Source organism: Bos indicus, chromosome 25 (genome assembly GCF_029378745.1).
Source record: "Bos indicus isolate NIAB-ARS_2022 breed Sahiwal x Tharparkar chromosome 25, NIAB-ARS_B.indTharparkar_mat_pri_1.0, whole genome shotgun sequence".
In the NCBI taxonomy this organism is placed as follows: domain Eukaryota; kingdom Metazoa; phylum Chordata; class Mammalia; order Artiodactyla; family Bovidae; genus Bos; species Bos indicus.
The window spans coordinates 29,680,050-29,700,323 of record NC_091784.1 but is presented as its reverse complement, the minus strand read 5'-3'; the positions used below and the strand labels follow the sequence as shown (position 1 = coordinate 29,700,323).

General features: G+C 43.5%; 1 protein-coding gene across 1 annotated transcript in view; it reads right to left on the bottom strand.

Annotated features, from left to right (window-relative positions):
• The window catches only part of CALN1 (calneuron 1), a 462,940-nt gene extending 452,025 nt beyond the window's left edge, over positions 1-10,915 (bottom strand). The window contains exon 1 of the mRNA XM_019988189.2: positions 10,793-10,915. Within this exon, the coding sequence (XP_019843748.2) occupies positions 10,793-10,915 (123 nt within the window). The remainder of the gene's footprint in view (positions 1-10,792) is intronic.
• Positions 10,916-20,274: the final 9,359 nt, after the last annotated feature.

The following is a 20,274-nucleotide window of genomic DNA, read 5'->3' as shown; positions in this document are numbered from 1 at the left end:
ACGCCAGCACTGCCCCTCCAGGGGTTGGTGACTCCGTAGCTGCTGCTTATCGGGAGAATATGGTGGCCCCCATGTGACTGGAAGTGAAGCTGCACCAAGCTGAGATGGTGCTAAGCCCTTATATGGGGGCAGGAACCAGAATCAGCTGCAGGCGGACTGACTTACATACAGACCCAAGGTCTAATCTGTTTCCCCGAAATATAATATGAGGAGATAGCCAGGGTAAGGGAATGAGACAGACCTTTGACCAACACCAACACAGTGGTACCAACTACTGCTTTTCTTTAAGTAAGTTCCATCAAAGTTCTGTGTGATCACGACCCAATTAATTATACTCTGAGTGCCCCCTAGAGTTGTGGAGTGGACCACTTTTTAAATTGATTAATTAATCCATTTTGGTCACACTGCATGGCATGTGAGATCTTAGTTCCCCAACCAGGGGTCGAACCCACGCCCCCTGCATTGGGAACACATAGATTCTTAACCACTGAACCACCAGGGAAGTCCTTGCATCATGATATAGGTGGCCTGGCCACTCTCTCTCCTGGAACATACTTTATCAATTTTCCTGAAACCCTGTCCTGGTCAATGTCTCTGCCCATGTGGCAAAACTTCCTCTACTTGCCAACGTGGATCTTTCCTCCCAGTTCCTTTTTCCTCCTGGAGCCTGGCACACACCAGGTGAGGGTAATTAAAAGGCAGACAAACACTTTTCTAACATAATCATGTTCTGAGTTATGCACAGGATTCTCTGATCATTGGGAAAGCCCTTTATCTTGACTCTCCCCGCCCCAACCAGCATCCTCTTCTTCCATGCTGCTTGGGAAGAATCCAGAAGATGCTAAAAGAAGTGCAACACTGGGACCACATAACAGAAGGATCCAGGATCCATGAAGGCAAAGTGTGGGAGTTTTGAAATGTGGGTCCCAAATTCTTCGAATCTCCTTACCACTGATATGTGCTCTCTATGCCTCCACCCCCTGAATCCAGGAGGATTTGGACTACTTTGACTGCCATAATATGCTAGAAGTGATGCTTCCAAGGCCAAGTCATAAAAGGCCAACCAGGTCCCAGCTGGTGCTCTTGGAAGGTTCATCTCTAGATGCTTGTCTTAGAAGCCAGATGCCACACTGGGAAAAGCACAAGCCATGTGGAGATGTCATATGTAGATACTCCCAGCTGAGCTGGTCCTTCAGCCAGCCCAGGCACCAAACATATGAGTCACCAAATGAGTCTATCCCCCGGCCATCTGAGTCTTTCCAATAGAGGCACCAGACATCCCAGAGCAGAGATAAACCCCCATTGAGTTCCTGACCCAGAGTCTCCATGAGCATAAGGTGTTTGTTGGTTTACACCACCGAGTTTGGGGTGGTTTATTGCAAAGCTGTAGTAGATGGACTAAGAAGAGACAGAGGTCCAGGAAGAAAAGATTCCTGCAATGGCCACATATGGACCATGGACAGAGAGCTGGACGTGGCTCCGAGGGGAGAGTCTGGGGAAGGAGCACCTGGCAAGACAGGCCCGAGGGTCCTTTCTGTCCCTCTAGTCCCCTTTGAACTCTGTGATGGACAGGACTGGCTTAACCTTAAGGGAAAGTGCTGTTTTCTACAGTATTCTGCTGACAGCAAGTCTGTTAGGGCATAGATTCCACTGCCTCTCCCTCCCCCTGCCCCACTTTCCCAATAGGAGTAAAATGCTCAAATTAAAATTTGATACAAACACAGGGAACGTGCTTGATGATTTAGATCAGGTCCGGGAATCCTCCATTTTTTCATAAAAGAGCTTCTGTTAATAAAAGAATGATGAGGTGATACCCCAAACATCCCCCTGCAATCAAGAACCTGCTTTTGAAGCCCAAGATTTTTGTCTTAAAAACTGGTGTCCTGCACAAGAACATATCAAGCATGGTTTTAATATTAAACCATCTTCAATTACCTGCCATAAGGTGAAGTGGACATTGCATGAATGGGTACCCCGTTTATCCAATGATGCTAGACATCCTCGATCCATTGCTGCATCCCCCATGCAAATGCCAGGAGGACAAGCATATAGCATCCTAATACCCAAAGCTCTGTCAAAGAAATCAGATTCCTAGGGGCCAACTCTGTTACTGAGCATGGGGCACTTCTTGAGGAATGCTTATCAATGTCAATATTAAACATCAATTTGTGGCATATTTCATAAAACAAGAGTGAAATAATGCCATTTGCAGCAACATGAATGGACCTAGAGATTATTACATGAAGTAGGCCAGACAAAGACAAATATTACATAATATTACTTATATGTGGAGTCTAAAGAAAGGATACAAATGAACTTAGGTACAAAACAGAAACAGACTCACAGACTTTGAAAACAAATTTATGCTTACTAAAGAGGAAAGTGGGGGGTGGACAAATTAGAAATTTGAGATTAACATATACATATTATTATATATAAACTATTAATGAACAAGGACCTACTGGTATAGCACAAAGAACTCGACTCAATACTCTGTAGATTTACATGGGAAAAGAATCTGAAATAGAATGGATATATGTATATGTATAACTGAATCACTTAGCTGTATACCTGAAACTAACTCAACATTGTAAATCAACGATACCCCAATATAAAATAAAATTCAAAAAATTTTGAAGAATTTTTTTCTTAGAAAAATCATGCAGGAAATAATGGATCCTGAATGAAAGAAGATTTCCAAGAGACTGAGTTAGAGAATCTCCAGAGTGCAAGAGTGATCAAAAATTCTCAGCTAAGATCATTTGTAATATTCTCTGTAGAGTCCAGAATTTACACTTTGGCTGTGCATGTAGAAATTTTTTCTTCATGAAGACTATGTTCTTGATCCCATGCCCCCTCACTCCCTAAGAGACAGTACTCCATTAATTATCACCTTCAAGCCCTTCTCCTCTCTTGCCTCCTTCCCCTCCATTCCAGTGTCCCCTGTCCTCAGAAGCCCTTCCCTTAGGTAAATTGGTACCTAATTGTGGAGAGCAATTTGGCAAATCTAGCAAAAGGAAAAAAAAAGTATATACTTTCTGACCCAGAAATTTCACTTCTAGAAAATTTATATTTAGATAGACTTGCACAAGTTCATAAGGATAAATAGAGCTGCTCATTGCAGCACTGCTTGTGAAAGCAAAAACGGCAGCCTAAACAGCCATTGAACTGGAGAAATCAATCACAGTACAACAGAAAAGGATGTTGGCAATAAATTGTTGAATGAAAAAACCTTGTGGGGTAATGTGACCACATCAGTGAGAACAAACTGCATATTTAGATGGATATGGGTTTATTTATTCTAGGAATATTACACAACTTCAGGGGATGAAATTCACATTGTATTCTTGTTTTATAAGTGAATGGCAGACCCTGGAGCTGTATAACTGCCTGGGTTGTGTGTGTGTGTGCACGGTGATGCTTCAAGGCACGCCCTGTGCATGAATTTATCCTAACACATAAACACTATGGTGAGTATCAATCCATCTTTTCCATGAGCCTATAACCTATAAGAGGAAAGGAATCATTCATTTCAATTCCCAACACCCAGCACAAAGCCTGGCACATCAATTATTGGTGTTTTTGTGAATACATGGGTGTTAGCATTTCTTGGACCCAGGAATACCAGTTATGTATCATTTCCATAGAACTAGGTATGCCCTAGGAAGAGGAAATAAACACTTAGTAGGTGATTTTTTCACCTTTACACACACCTATACACACATATTTACTCATATCCAGTGTTCCAGGCTCAAACTGTGTTTGGAAAAGTTGATTTAAGCCAAGATAAACCATTTTCTTTGCAGTAGGATATCTCTAGGATTTTAATATGCACTGATGTTCTCTAACAAGTAGATATGGTGAGGAGCATAATCTGAATTTTACTGACCATGAAGCACTTTTAGAGGAATATTTATTAACATTGATGTCTGAGGATCATCAATTTGGAACACGCTGTATTAGAAGAATCACAAAGGAAGTAAATAGGTCCTGAGTGATAGGGTCAGACAATCTCCAGAAGAATGAAAGAGTGATTAAAAGTTTCTTAACCAAGATCATTTGAAATTCAAACTGGATGGCTGGACCTGCTAAAGGGAAAAGGAAAAGATCTGACCACCCTAATAAGAGTACGTGAAGCATGCTTGCTGATGTGAAATTGTGTCAAGAGAGGAGAGGAGATGTGTGCTCAGTTGTGTCTGACTCTTTGCGACCCCATGGACTGTAGCCCACCAGTCTCCTCTGTCCATGAGACCCTCCCAATTCTGGGGACCAGGGTGAGCTGTTGGTGAAGGTCTCAGGAAGAAGGGAATTGGGGTAGCAGATTCCTGGGTGCTACTTGAAAATTTTCTGATTTAGTAATACATACATAGATTTTGTACACTCACCAGATAAATTTTGACTATACCTTGGCATTGGTCCTTCTGCTTTAACACTATCCCTTGTTCCAGTCAGAGCAGGATCAGTGGCCTGATGTGGGGAGAGACCAGATCACAGCAAGGGAGGGCTGAGTAGCGAATGAAAAATGGAGAAATGGAACAAGTGTAGGCAATTTTTCCAAGAAGTTCGAAGAACTTTTTAAAAGTTCATATCAGAGCTTCCCTGATGGTCCAGTGGTTAAGAATTTCTCTTGCAATGCAGGGGACACAGGTTCGATCCCTGGTCTGCGAAGATCCCACGTCTAAGCGCACAACTAAGCCCACACACCACAACTACTGAGCCCATGCTCTGGAGTCCGTAAGCCCAACTACTGAGCCCACGTGCAGCAGCTACTGAAGTCCATGTGCCCCAGAGCCCGTGTTCCACAACAAGAGAAGGCAGTGCAATGAGAAACCACACACACTGTGACGAGAGGGGCCTTCACTCCCCACAACTACAGCAACAAAGATCCAGTACAGCCAAAAATAAGTAAACAAATAAAATGTTTTTTAAAAAAGTTCGTATCAGCCCTTTATTTTTTTCCAAGATACGTTGCGTCAGAACAAATGTTATGCTTAGGGAAAGATGAAAGAAGCTGAAGAATAACCAAGGAGGAACAATTGATGAAATAAGGTCCCTGAAGAGAGGGTAACAGGGAACAGATGTCTAGGCTCTTGCGGCAGCTGGTCCTCAACCTGGTGAAAGGCTTCCTCCTCTACCATAATCCTCAACCTGGTGAAAGGCTTCCTCCTCTACCATAATGGGCAGGGAGTGGCAAAGATGAACCTGGACGCAGAAAATGGGACAGAGGTGCTCAAGAAGTTGCGAAGTTTCCTCCCGGGGCCTTTGTTTTATTTGTGAATGAAGAAGTGGCATCATCCTTAGATGAGTGGGTAAGGGGTGAAACAGTCATGGTGGAGAATGAAGAAGAGACCTGGCTGCTAGAAGAATCTCTTAGTCCCAGTGCGGACCCATTGGGATTGAAAGCTATGAGTTTTGAGGGCCACCTACCCATGTCTTGTATCCATGTACGGTTTTCTCTACATCCTAAAACAGGAATAACAGTGTCAAACACCATCAGGGAGGTTGTCAAAGAGGACAGCATTGCAGTGTGAGTTGTCTGCAGTTGAATTTGAAGTAACATGAGGTAGAATTGTTGCCTGGTCATTCACACGGTTTTAGCTTCCTCCTATCAGGACTCTGGGCAGATGAAAGACAGAAGCACTAAGACATCCAAGGAGTACGGGGGTGAGAGGTGACATGCTATGAAGGCTGAGCAACAGACCCCACAAGTGAAAAGTCTCACTGTTCATTTCAAGGGTCCTGAAGGGCCTCCCCACCCTCCCAAACACATGCAAATCTTGATTCAACCAGAATGGGTCATCTCTTTTTTGTTCTACATACTGGGATTTCCCCAGAAGACTTATCTAGAAAGGTTTTGTTAGCAAAAGAAACAGAAACAAAAACCCTGAACACCACTGATGAGACCTAACCTTTCCATTCAACCCAATAATGAGCCTGAGGCCCCCAGTGAGTTGACGGAGGTGCCCATGGCTGCATCCTTCCACAGAACCATCCAGTGTGTGCTCTCTCAAGGATGTAGGCCCAGAGTTGATGCTCGGTGATGAGACATCCTTATTAGGGCTGGTGACATGAGGGCTGCTGAGGTCCAATAGAGCTCTGCATTGTGGGGAGGGAAGAGCAGTGGCCATAGTGGGGCCATGGAATTCCCTGGGCACCTGTTAGGGACCTGAGGAGGAGAAATGAGGATGGGCGGGCCATGGGCAGGGGGCAACTCGGGTTGATGATTCCAGCCTAACTAGGGAAGCCAGCTTAGTAATCAGGCAATAAAACTTTGAGTTTCATCTGCCTCTCACTGCGCAGGACCTTAAATCATGGAGGAGTTTATGGGTCCTGTTTATGAAGAGACTCTTTATAAGCTATTCAGAGAAGGGGTGGGAGGGAAAAGTAGGGAGAGAAAGATTCCCTTTGAATTCTCATTGCTCTCAGAGTCAGCAATTTAATGAGTCATACATTCTAAATACTTGCTTTGTCTACACATTTTCATTTCAAAATACTAAAAAACAATTTGTTTGGAACATGGGCTATTTTTAGCTCATATATCAAGAGTGCACATCCATTTCTCCCTTTATTAGAAAAGCTCCCTTCAGGTTGGGTTGGAGGAGCATGATAGTGGGGCTGTTTATTAGCAGTAGATTGTTGAAGCTACCTGGGCATCTCTCTGTTCCCTAGGACTCTCTTCCAGTTGATCTCCTAGAACTGCTGACCACTCATGAGTCAGCTCCAGACTCAGAAGAGTTTCAGATCTCAGAATATGGACAAAGGGGAAGAGCATCTTTTCAAGCCTCCAGCCTAAAACATTAGTACCTAGGTGGGCCAGAGACAAGCAGGGATCCACTGCTGTGGGTCCCTGTGAGACTATTCAGAGTAGAAGAGAAGGAACATCCCCATCTACAGGTCATCTCCTCCAGATCCATCAAGAGAAAGCCTGGCCAAGACCTAGGAATAGACTTTTGGGGGAATCTGGTAAGCTGCCAGGCTGACAAGCAGGAGAATAGGCAGGGAGGAGGCTATTAGGTCCTACCTCTCCGGTTCCTGCCTCTGCGTGAGGTCTCTCTCCACAGGTCACTGTGGTGCCCCCAGCCAGCTCCAGCTACCCCACTGTTTTTGTCCCATCAGTGATCATTCACTCCTCTGGGTCTCCTGGGGACCACCTTCTTTTAAAGGCTCCAAGGACTTCCTTGGTGGTGCAGTGGTTAAGATGCTGTGCTTCCATTGCAGGGGGCCAGGGTTCCATCTCTGATCAGGTCGTGCCATGCGGCATAGCCAAAAAAAAAAAAGCATTCAAAACTGCCTATTCCTAGTTTCCATTGAAATTGATATCATTTACAATTTAAAATGTCTACAGATTATCTTCAAATTAATACACAAACACAAATTAATGTTGGACTACCCTGGCACTCCAGTGGTTAAGACTTTGTGTTTCCAATTAAGGGAATGCAAGTTCAGTCCCTGGTCAGGGAATTAATAGTCCATGTGCCATGCAGAGCAGCAAAAAACAAAAATAAAAAAATAAAAATAAAGGCAAAAATATATAAATAAAGTCACTAACTTAGAGCATGACTAGCAAGTATCTTACCAGCACTTCATGGATAGCTGACCAACTTCAAGAATGGAATACAAAACCATTATGTGAAGGACCTGGGGTGAGGAGCTGCTCGACTCCTCTGGTTGTGGTCTCGCCACCATTTCCATCCATGTATTTATAGTGGAAGCAGCCATGCTCATACCCACTGACCTTCCTCCCCTAGACAGCGAGTGTCGACTTCATCAGGAGAGGGCAGCTATGAGGGCTTCCCAGGTGGCACTGGTGGTAAAGAATCTGCCTGCTACTGCGGGAGATGTGTGAGATGTACATTCAAACCCAGGGTCAGGAAGATACCCTAGAGGAGGAAACAGCATCCCACTCCAGTATTCTTGCCTGGAAAATTCCATGGACACAAGGGCCTGGCAGGCTACAGTTCATGGGGTCATGAAGAGTCAGACACAATGGAGTGCTCATGGATGGGCAGCTATAAGCCTGTTCCCCCAGGGAATTTTGAATTGAAACCATACAAGTTCCCAGTTGAGGCTGACTGCCAAATTGGTAGCTATTTGAAAGGACTAATTTTCACATGGACAGAGAAACCAAAGAGATGAAAACTGGCAGAAAACTTAAATGGATTTTCTACATCCCTGAGGCTTTGGATTCTCTGAGACATGTTCCCCCACCATCCACCCTTGCCTGGATCCTCTGTTGGAACGTTGTGTTTCTCTTTTCACTGAAGTAAGTTCTACTGGATTTCCATTACTAGCAACTAAAATGGTACCAGGAGTTGGGAAAATGATCCAGGGCAGGAAAATGGGGTGTATGGAGGAGACTCTTTCTGACTTTCTAATTTGCTGACCCTGCCCACATCAACCACAGCCACGTGGGCCCAGACAGTTTTTCAGGTCTGAGGTCCCCGATGCCCTGTAAGCAAAACCCAATACCTATACTTTATCTGAAGGAGGCTCCTAGCGAAGGAACTGGATGACAAGGAGACAATGTACTCTTCAAGAACTTACTGCTGGAAAGTGATATGAAAATGTGTTCCAGGTGAGCTGTGTTCCCTCTCCCTCCACGTCCAAGCCCTGGTGCAGAGACTGTGACCACCATCCATCTCTTGGTCCTGTCTTACCCCTCTTCCTTTTAGCTGTCTCTCTCTCTCTGCCCACTGCACAAAGAAATCTTTGAGAAATGTGTGCATTTGCCCCCAAAGAAGGAGTAAACAAAAGTGCCATGTGCACTGTGTATGAGTGGGGGTGTGAATGTGTGATGAGAACAGGCAGAGATTCTCAGCCCTGGGGTCCAAGTAGATTTCTTACTCTCCCCGAAAGGAGAAGTTGATGGCTTGGGAGGAGCAGATTCATTCATTCCTCTTGGGATACTGCTGTCCCCAAGAGACAAGAGAAACTAACCTGCCTAATTCAAGCCCATCACAATTCTGGCTCCAAAACTCGAAAACCCAAAGTCACTGGAACAAACAGGGAAATATTTGTAATGTGGGTGTGTGTTGAGTAAACAGGGTTTCTGACTACATCCGACTTCTCTGTCTGTCTGCTGCATCATACCTGCACATTCACTAAGGTGGGCAACTCTCTGTATCCTCTGTAGCATCAGCCTCATCTGTCATTTGCCACAGACCCTGTAGGACATACAGAACCATTTCTCTGTCCCAATCCTTACCTTCCTTCCCTCAACACCACCCATCTCCCAGGGAAAGTGCCCAGGATGGTACCGCTTATCCCAGCCTGAGAATAAACCAACCAGGAATTTCATCTTGGACTGGACTTTGTCTCCTGCTGGGGCTCCTCTTTGGCTGGGGAGGCCCAGGCCAGGTTGTCCTCTGACTCCTGACCAGCCTTCTGAAGCAGACCCTTCCTCTGAGCCTGCCTTCAGTGTATGGCATTCCAGTTTCATGTTGCCCTGTTCCAGATCTGTCCTCAGAATTGATGAGAAGGGCACACCTGCAGGCCAGCATGCCCTTGGCCAGGGGTTCTGCCAGCTCCCACACTGATTCCCAGTGAGCTGTATTGGAAAAGGTTCTGCATAGAATCTTATAGTATCTTGTGCTGGGCCCTGCAGTCCAGCTCCCAGTTATGGAGAGAAAGTGCTGAAGTTCGAGAGCTCTACTCATCAGAAATGTGTTCACTTCCTTTGGGCTTCCCTGGTGGCTCAGATGGTAAAGAATGTGCCTGTAATGCATAAGACCTGAATTTGATCCCCAGGGTCAGGAAGATCCTATGAAGAAGGGAATGGCAACCCACTCCAGTATTCTTGCCTGAAAAATCCCAAGGACAGAGGAGCCTGGCAGGCTACAGTCCATGGGGTTGCAGAGATTCAGACTTCCTTTAGTTCGCCATAACCCTAATCATGAACTCATGGCCCCCACCATGAACACTCGTGGCCCCCACTAGGAGCTAGTGACAGAGAGGGCTGGAGATCCCATTCCAGACAACCTTGGGGAGACCACAGCAGAACATACCCATTTAAAGGACTCACCCAGACCAACTCCTCGATGTCAGCATCACATAGATCAACATTTCCTTCTACACAAAACCACCCAGAGTTAAAATTCCTCTTGAGTTTTTACAGCCATGAAAAACCAAGGAAAAAAAAGAGCTCAAACCTTGGGAAGCCTGTGGCTCAGAAAACATACAACCCCTCCCCCTGAGCTGACCTCCTCACCCATAAGCAAGGGAGTAGCACGATGATCTAATGGTTAGGAATACGTTTTTGTATTCAGAGATGTGGGTAGGAGTCCTGAATTGACCTTTGCCTTTGTGATATGGCCTATGTGATGCTACTTACCAACTGTCTTACTTTTCCCCTGCAAAAATGGGGTTAATAACACCCGTATGGGGTTGTTGCGTAGGTTAACTGAAATTACCTATGCAGAGCTCCCACTTCTATGCTGCCATGGAATATGCACTCAATAAAACATATCTGTTGCTTTTTTTCTAATAAGCACCCCCTCCAACTTGATCAGTCCCTGATAGCATCAGCTTTCAAACCCATCCCCTCACCCATCCACACAGCTTTAATTTCAGATTTAATTAATGAACAGCTGTCAGGCTCAAGATAGATCGTCAAATCTCTGGCCCCGCTGGGACATGCATCCCCTTGGGACCCCTCCCGGGTGTCCTGTCCCTGGACACTCAGCACAAAGGCTCCCAGCCCCCACACCACCCCCTACCTGCGGGCTGAACACAATCAACTCCTGAGCAAACATTCGAGAAAGCTCGTTTCTCCGGGGGGTTGGGGGTAGAAGACTTGCCAAGTGGGGAAGTCGGGGGCCTGGGTCCTCGGCGGCTCCTCTCCCCCTCCAGGGGCTCCTCTGCCCCCCTTTTCCTCATTCTCAGGCTTTCCCTCTCCGGGTTGCTCAGGCAGCCGCATCGGGGGTCCAGGGCGATGTTTTCAGAGAGATTTGTGAGCACATCAAGGGAACGTCAGCGGAGACACTGAGACTCTGCAAGGAGTTGACAGAAACTTACTGCCTGCACAGCGCTGGTGGGTTATTTACTCAAAGTCAGTTGCCTAAATAATTCACACCCTCCCTTCCGTGTTTAAACAGGACAATGATTAGAAACACAATCCTGGCACAAGAAATATAATTACAGTTGTGACAGATGTTTAGTTATTAATAAGGCCTCAATGTCACCAGAGGGTATTATTGCACAAGAAACCAATAATGTGCCTTTGGAACCGACCTTCATATTTACAGGTTCTTTTCCACTCCCACTCCCATGGGCTTTGCCGTGGTGTAAGCTATGCAGAGGTAGCCTGAATAGCCAATGTGATTGCAACTTGCAAGAAAGCCCAGCACCTTGCCAGCAGAATTTGTTTCCTGGCAGTTGACATCAACAAAGCCACAGAAACAAAGTGTATATGTGTGGGGAGGGGTGCAGAGGAGTTTGCACAGCCATCTAATGGAGTGGACTCTTGCCAAAGCTCTTAAGCATGTGATGCTGCTCGCCAACCCAACACAACATCATCCTAACTTCCTTAGACAAAGCAAAGAGCATCCCAGACTAAGTGCCCCTTTACCAGCTCTGGTCTAGAGTTGCCCCTCATATGTATAGAGCCTCTGGGTTGGTTTGATGTCATCAAGTGGTGACTTCCTCTCACGCCTCCCCTGACCCCAGACATCTGGTCAACCCTTCTTTACAACCCTGCTTAGGTTAAGGCACCTGGCTAGATTAAGGCACCCCTCAACTGTGCCTATATCTGCTGTCATCCACAGCCTCCCTCTTTCCCTCCATCCCCACAACACTGCACTGAGAAAAGCTCCAGGTAGGGAATCATTCAGATGCATGTTGTATCACCTGGGCCCAGGCTGAGACAATCTGAGAATAACTGGTGATCAATAAAACACTTATTGAACTAACTATTTAATCGATACTGGTTCTCTTTAGTTTCATACTGAAGTTTAAAAACATGATAATAAAACAAAGAATCTCCAGAGATGTGAAGTACAAGGAAGTTAACTGCAAGAATCTTGGTGATGCAAAGAAATCGCCCTGACCATGGATGGAGCCCCTACCTGAGAAAGCTGGCCCCTGAGGGGGTGTTGCTCATGGCAGCAGGTGGCAGCTTCTTCCAGAGACAGGCAGATGAGTCTCCATCCCTCAGGGCTCGGCCCCAGCACCTCGCCTCCTGGGAAAAGGCTCCCTACTCTACTTGCAGCCTTCTGATGCTGACCAGAGGCACATTTCCAAGCTTGGGAAGTGTTCTCCTGGAGAATCCAGCCCATAGGAGAAGAGGCTCAGAAAACAGTCTTAGGAAGCATGAGGCCTTGGATGTGTGCAAACGCGATCACTGTCGTAAATTATGGTTGCAAATCTGTACATGCGGTAGGCACTGCCAGCCCTACCCCAGGTCAAATAGGACAGGCTCAGCCCTAAGCCTAAGGTGTGTCAGTTACTAGAATGTATGACACACAGACCATCTGCATGCTTTGTACCTTCCATTTTGAGCAGAAACCCTCATCATCTAGTTCTGGGCTGTGTCAGAGTGTGTCTGGTTGCTCATGATCTACAGTATCTCTGATTCTCTGAAGTTTGTGGCAAGGAGTTGGGTCCTCCCAAAATAAGGTGCTGGATCTCCTATGACTGCGCTGGGTGTGCCAAGTCACTTCAGTCATGTCCAATTCTTTGTGACCCTATGGACTGTAGCCTGCCAGGTTCCTCTGTCCATGGATTCTCCAGGCAAGAATTCTGGAATGGGTTGCTATTTCCTTCTTCCCAGAGGATCTTCCCAACCCAGATATTGAACCTGTGTCTCTTGTGTCTCCTGCATTGGCAGGTGGGTTCTCTACCGTGAGCACCACCTGGGAAGCCATGACTTGGCTGGGACCTCCCAAAAGTTGGGACCACAGAGATATGCTATAGTGAAAAAGCTTCCCGAAGGCTTGTGTCACCAAATGAGAGTATAACACATACAGGCAAGAGCATTTGTCTGCAGACTCACCTCCCCCAACACTGCTTCAGGCACGCACACACACACACACAGTCACAGATCAGTCTTCAAATATTCACAGCCCATGTGTGATCTCAACCCCAAAGTCAGCCCCTAACCTTGGACAGACACACAAGGAGGACTCAACAACAGCCACACACCTGCACATACACGACCCCTATCAACATGAGCACCTGTACACACCCTCACACACATACACACACAACTCTCATGTTCACACACACTACAACACCCACTTGCCCACATGTGCTGCACTCACACCTATACTCTTTGAGTCTCTAGTTATGTTAAGTTAAAAATGAAAAACAAGTTTCCTGTGTCATTATACTAGAAATGCAAAAGAAAAGTGACATTTTATTTTCAGATATGCTTTTAGTTGCCATGACAGTGCCAGCACCATGAAAGCTGTGATTGGTGGCAAATGCAGATTTCTAAAGAGAGTAATTAGCTCCCCATACACAAGAATATCCAAAGGGTGCCCTCCCTCACCAGTTGCCTCCAGGCCCAGTGGACACCAGGGCAGGGGCAGCCCCCAGTGGTATTCTGGCTTCCAGGATGGCAGGTGACGGGATCTGCCAGGAGTACTTAGCAGGGATGTCCAAGCTGATGGTCACAGAGGCTTCAGAACCCAATCCACTTAATTACTTGGAACTTGCTCGAAGCTCAACAGGAGCGTGGCACTGGAGGTGGCAGTTCCCCACAAGGAACAACTGCTCCTGCTGCTCGACTGGCCTCTGGTGCCCTTCACTGCAGCACCTGGGATGTGCCAGAGAAACACAAAGCCAGGGGCTGGTCCCTCAGCTGAAAAGGGAGCTGGCCTCTCCAGCCAGAAGCCATCTCACCAGAATGCTCCTCCCTAGGTCACGACTAGCCTGACACACAATGACGGAAGCCAAGCCACCTTTCACAGGATAGGACTGACTGCCCACTGCCAACTAATGAACCACCCTAAGTCAGAATCTGGATGGAAGATGGACCTGCATCTCCCCATGTCACCAGGAGCTTCTCAAAGACTGAGCCGTGGTACATGCACTTCCAAGTCACCAACGGCCTTATGCACCTTGGGACCCACAGTACCTACCTACAGGAATTACTCTTTGTTCCCAAATTAACCGGTTACCTCATTTCCTCGTGAGACACCTAAGGGCAATAAATTTCCAAAATTTCTCCTCTGAGTCCATTTGCCAGTTATCTTTATTGTCATCATCTGAAAGATTGGCCAGGAGCTGGTTTTTGAGCCCAAGCCTTGAAGTCAGAACTTTGGACTAATTGCTGGACCCATATGAGTGTTGTCTTCAGCATTTCATTTCAGCAAATGACCCATCTACATCCTTTAGCACCTAAAATGTTCCCTGAGCACTGGCCACTCAGTGTGAGTCACTCTGGGCTCCCCAACATGTGATGCTATCTTCATCCTACCCTCAAGGTCCTCCACTGACCCCACTGCAACCTATAATATGCAGAGACTAAGGTAGTGGCATAGTTAAGAACATGGCTAATTGAATTAGACCATGCAGTTCAAATCCTGGTTCTGCCACATATGGGCTGTGTGATCTTAGACAACTTTACCTCTCGGTGCTTCAGTTTCCTCACCTGCAAAATAGACTTGATAATAATAACACCTACTTTGTAGGTTAATATAAAGTGTTTAGCACAGAGTAAGTACCATATGCACTAGCTATCATTATTCATTCCTTCCTTTTTCCCTTAATAGGCAGTAGCTAAGCACCTACTCTGCTCAGATGGTGCTAGACTGACACCATAGAGTCAGGCAGGGAGAGGCAGAAGTGAATCCACTATAGGAACAGCCCCACAGAGCTCAGAATCAAGCTGGGGGCACAGACACAAACACAAGACCAGAGAAGGAAGCTGCTCCTACTCCTTCAGTTTGAAGAGTCAGTTTGTCCCTGAGGGTATTTGGGTGGGGAGGTTTTGAGTCTCCTCTTCAATGCCACAAAGTATGTCCTTAAATGGATCCCACACCTGCCTCTGAGCAAGGGGTCATATGGATATAGTCTGGGAGAAATGGTCAACCTCATCATTCTAGCATCTGTGGCTCTGAGCATCCATTTGGGTGCTCAGGTCACAGGCAAACTCAGTCCTTCACAGATTTTTGTCCCTGTTGGAAGATCTAAAACTACAATCACTGTGGGAGCAGGGGATGGATGAAAATCTAATGTGTGTGAATGGAGTGTATGAGCCAGCATCGTTTATTGGCATGAATAATTCATAAATACGGGGTAGCTGGTGCTATTCAGTTTCTGGAAAACCCAATAAACAATGCTTCTCAAGCTGATACTCTAAGACCCAGTTCAAATATCCACCAAAAATCACTCCATTCTATTGTGATCATACTGGGCATCAGGTTAGAGACTCTTGTGTCTTGTGTTCCCTAATATAGTTGGCAGCTGTTGATGGCCACATTATCCTGAATAATTATAACTGAGTCCTCTGTTCCTGTTTGACAAGGGTTTTGCATGTGGGTCTTTTCTATCAAAACCCTCTATATAGGTGTCATCGAATTTGATTCACAAGTAAAATTTATTTTTGTTACAACTGAATATAATCCTGTTTTTTTGTTCACCACTTTTAATAAATTTGTTATTGGGTTTTTTAGAGTACTTCAAGTATACATTATTATTAACTAGTCATCGAACTGTACATTAGGTCTCCAAAACTTAGCCATCTTGTAACTAAAAGTTTGTACCCTAAGGTCAATATTTTCCCTTTGTCCCTACCCCTTAAAGCCTGATAACTACCATTCTGCTCTGTTACCATGAACTTAATTTTTTTTTATTTTTAAGATTCCATGTGGAAGTGATATCATGAAGTATTTGCTATTCTGAATCTGTCTTAATTCACTTAACATAATGTCTTCCTGGTTCACCCATGTTGTTGCAAATGACAAGATTTCCTTCTTTTTTATGGCCAAATTCCACTGTATGTAAACACCACATTTTCTATATCTGCTCATCTGTTGATGGACACTTGGGTTATTTCCATATCTTGGTTACTGTGTATAATGTTGCAGTGAACACCAGAGAGAAACTATCTCTTCAAGACCATGATTTTATTTCCTTTGGTTATATACCTAGAAGTGGGATTGCTGGATCTTATACTGGTTCTATTTTAATTGTTTTAGAAACCTCCATACCATTTTTAGTAGTGGCTATACCAATTTACGCTCTTACCAACAATGCACAAATGTTTCTGTTAATATAATTCTGTTTTGAAGGTACCTTCTGGACAAAGTGTGGAATGGAGAGAGTCATGCCACGTGGGATTTGGTGAGGAACAACTTGCCTCTTGGCAAGAAGTCAGAGACATAGTGTGAGGTCCAGTCAGCCCCCAAGCTAAGTCCTGCCTTCACTGGAACATGTGAACACTGGAGCTCCTCTATAGAGGAGAGATGCTTAAAGAGATGATGAGCGAAAAAGTCTGTGCTGGTGTTTACTGACTCTGAGATGCTGTCATTCTGGGAGGTAATTGTTCACCAGCCTCAAGTATTTTAATACTAAAGAGCATTCAAAAGCACAAATAAAAATATACAATAACCTGCTTGTTTACACATAGGAAATCTCCAATGAGATCCTGAAAAATGCAAAAGCATATGCTAAGTGCTCCTTTCACTGTGACATAAAAATGAAAGTTTCTTTTCTCTCGGTCTTGTCAAAAAACAATTCAATATCAAGAAGATAAAATGTATACGAGGTAAAGCCAAGATTCTAAGCCTAAGTCAGAAAACTATTAATAAAACTGCAACACAATTCTGCAAGTGCTACGTCTCAGGAGCCCCAGTGTCCCTTCACATTGCTGGCTCAGGCTCACATAAGCAAGACATTCCAAATCCTAGATCCTCAAAATGAAAACCAGGATCTGTAAATAGATCAGAGTGACTTAAGTTGAAAACCACAAAAAAATAGGAAACAATGAATATTTCTTGAATATAAATACATATATCCACAACAGTTCAAAAGCCAGCATCCAGTTTCTTACTTCTGAAGAAATATCAGAGACTCAATTGCTAAAATTAGGGAAAAGTCACTGTCACCACCACTATCCACTGCATTTTCACTGTCTCCTCTACTATAAACACTGCATTGTGGGCATTAACCAACATGACTAGACAAGCAATTAGAGGCATAAGATTGGACAGGAAGAAACAAAATAAAATTAATCTCTCCTTGAAGATGATATGATTATATATCTGGAAAACCCAAAAGGATTCATGAAAAAAAACCTATTATAAACAATTTACTGGCACTAAAATAGACACACAGATCAATGGAACAGAATAGAGAGCCCAGAAATGAACCCACATTTATATGGGCAATTAATCTACAAAAAGGATGCAAGAATATATAATGGAGAACAAACAGCCTCTTCAAAAAATAGTGCTGGGAAAACTGGACAGCTCCATGCAAATGAATCAAATTGGACTACTTCTTCACACTATGCACAAAAATAAATTCAAAATGGATTAAAGACTTAAATGTGTGACCTTAAATCATAAAACTTCTAGACGAAAACATGGGTTATAAGCCTTTTAACATTGTTCTTAGTAATATTTTTTTTTTGTTTCCCTCTTCAAGCAAGGGAAACAAAAGCAAAAATAAACAAATGGGACCATATCAAATTAAAAAGCTTTTACACACTGAAAGAAACTATCAGCAAAATGAAAAGACCACCTACTGAATGGGAGAATATATTTGCAAATGATATATCTGATAAGGGATTAATATCCAAAATATACAAAAACACGCATTCAAATCAGCATCAAACACACACACACACACACACACACACACACACACACACACATCATACAAATGGCCAACAGGCACAAGAAAAGACACTCAACATCACTGATTATCAGAGGAATGCAAATCAAAACCACAATGAGCTTATCAACTCACACCTGTCAGAAAGGTTATTATCAAAAAGACAACAAATAACAATTGCTAGTGAGGATGTGGAAAAAGGGAACCCTTGCACACTGTTGGTAGGAATGCAAATTGGTGTAACCACTATGGAAAACAGTAGGGAAATTATCCAAAAAATGAAAAAATAGAACTACCATATGGTCCAGCAATTACACTCCTGGGTATTTATTTGAAGAAAATAAAAACAGCAGTGCAAAAAGATATACGCACCTCTATGTTCATTGCCTCATTATTTATAATAGTCAAGATATGGAAGCACCTAAATGCCCATTAATAGGTGAATAGATAAAGAAGAATGTATATATACATTGGATTACTACTCAGCTGCAAAAAAAGAATGAAATCTTGCCATTTATGGCAACATGATGAACCTAGAGGGTATTGAAAATGAAAAGTGAAAGTGTTAGTCGTTCAGTTGTGTTCAACTCTTTGCAACCCCATGGACTGTAGCCTGCCAGGCTCCTCTGTCCATGGGATTTCTCAGGCAAGAATACTGGAGTGGATTGTCATTTCTTTCTCCAGGGGATCTTCCTGACCCAAGGATCAACCCCATGTCTCCTGCATTGCAGGTGGATTTGTTACCATCTGAGCAACAAGTGATTCCCATTATGTTAAGTGAAATAAGTCCAACAAAGACAAGTGTATGATTTCACATATAAGCGGAATCTAAAAACCAAAACAAATGAACAAACCTAACAAAACAAAAACGGAGTTACAGATACAGAGAACAAACAGGTGGTTGCCAGAGGGCTGAGGGGTACAGAAAGAAAACAAGTAGGTGAGAGAGATTAAGAGATATAAACTTCCAGTTGCAAATTAAATAAATTATAGGTATTAAATGTACATTGTGGGAAATATAGCCAATAACCATGTAATATTTTTTATGGTGACAGATAACACTTAGAGTTACCAGAGTAACCATTTTGAAATATATAGAAATATCTAGTCACTACCTTGTATAACAGGAACTAAAATACTGTTGTAGATCAATTATACTTCAAAAACAAATAAACCCAAAACTCATAGAAAGAGAGACAGATTTTTGGTTGCTTGAGGGAGACTGGGAACTAGATGAAGGCAGTCAAAAGGTAGAAACTTCCAGTTGTAAGATAAAGTACTAGGGATGTGATGGAAAATTTGATAAATAAAATTAACACTGCTATATGTTATACAGATTCCCAGGCGGCCCAGTGGTAAAGAATCCACCTGCCAACGCAGGAGACTCGGGTTCAATCCCTTGGTCTGGAAGCTCTCCTGGAGAAGGGAATGGCTACCCATGCCAGTATTCTTGCCTAGAGAATCCCATGGACAGAGGAGACTGGCAGGCTACAGTCCATGGGGGTGACAAAGAGTTGGACATGACTGAGTAACTACACACATATATATGAGTTATTAAAAGAATAAATTCTAGGAGTTCTCATTACAGGAGACTATGTTATCTATTTCTTTAATTTTGTATCTATATAAGATGATGGATGTTCAGTAAACTTATTGTGACAATGATCTCATGATGCGTGTAAGCCAAATCATTGTGCTGTACAGCTTATATTTATACAATGCTGTAAATCAACTATAGGGTTTCCCAGGTGGCTCAGTGGTAAACAACCCACTTGCCAAAGCAGGAGACATGGGTTCAGTCCTTGGGATGGGAAGATCCCCTGGAGAAGGAAATGGCAACCCACCCCAGGATTCTTGCCTGGAAAATTTCATGGACAGAGGAGCCTGGTAGGATACAGTCCATAGGGGTGCAAAGAGTTGGACATGACTTAACGACTAAACAACAGCAACAATGTTATCTATAGCTCAATAAAGCTGGAAGAAAAAAATTTTTTAAGAAAAACCAATTACAAATAATAAGAGAATTTAGTAAAATTGTAGGGTGTAAAATTAACATCATATTATTATACATCATATAAAGAAATAATACTTGGTTAAAAGAAGCAATATATGAGCAGAACCTATTTACAAAGGCAAAGTAAATAAATTAGAATTGCTACATATTTTTAAATTATATCAAAAGGAGAAGTAAAGCAATTTCTAAAAACAGAAAATAAACTAAAACATGCAAATACAACTTATTTCAGGTTAATGGCTTAAATACAGAAAGAAGAAATTTTTCAAATTAATTTAACACATAATTTTTTGACTCTAAATTCCAACTGAGACATATCCTCAGGACAAAAACAAACAAAAAACCCTAGAGAAAGTATATGTAACTAATGTCATTAGGAATCAAGATTTTCAGTGTTAGAGAAAAGAAACATAAATATAAACTTTTAAAGCAAAATAAAAACCCTGAAATGTAATTTGAATGAGAGTATTAGCATGAATGCA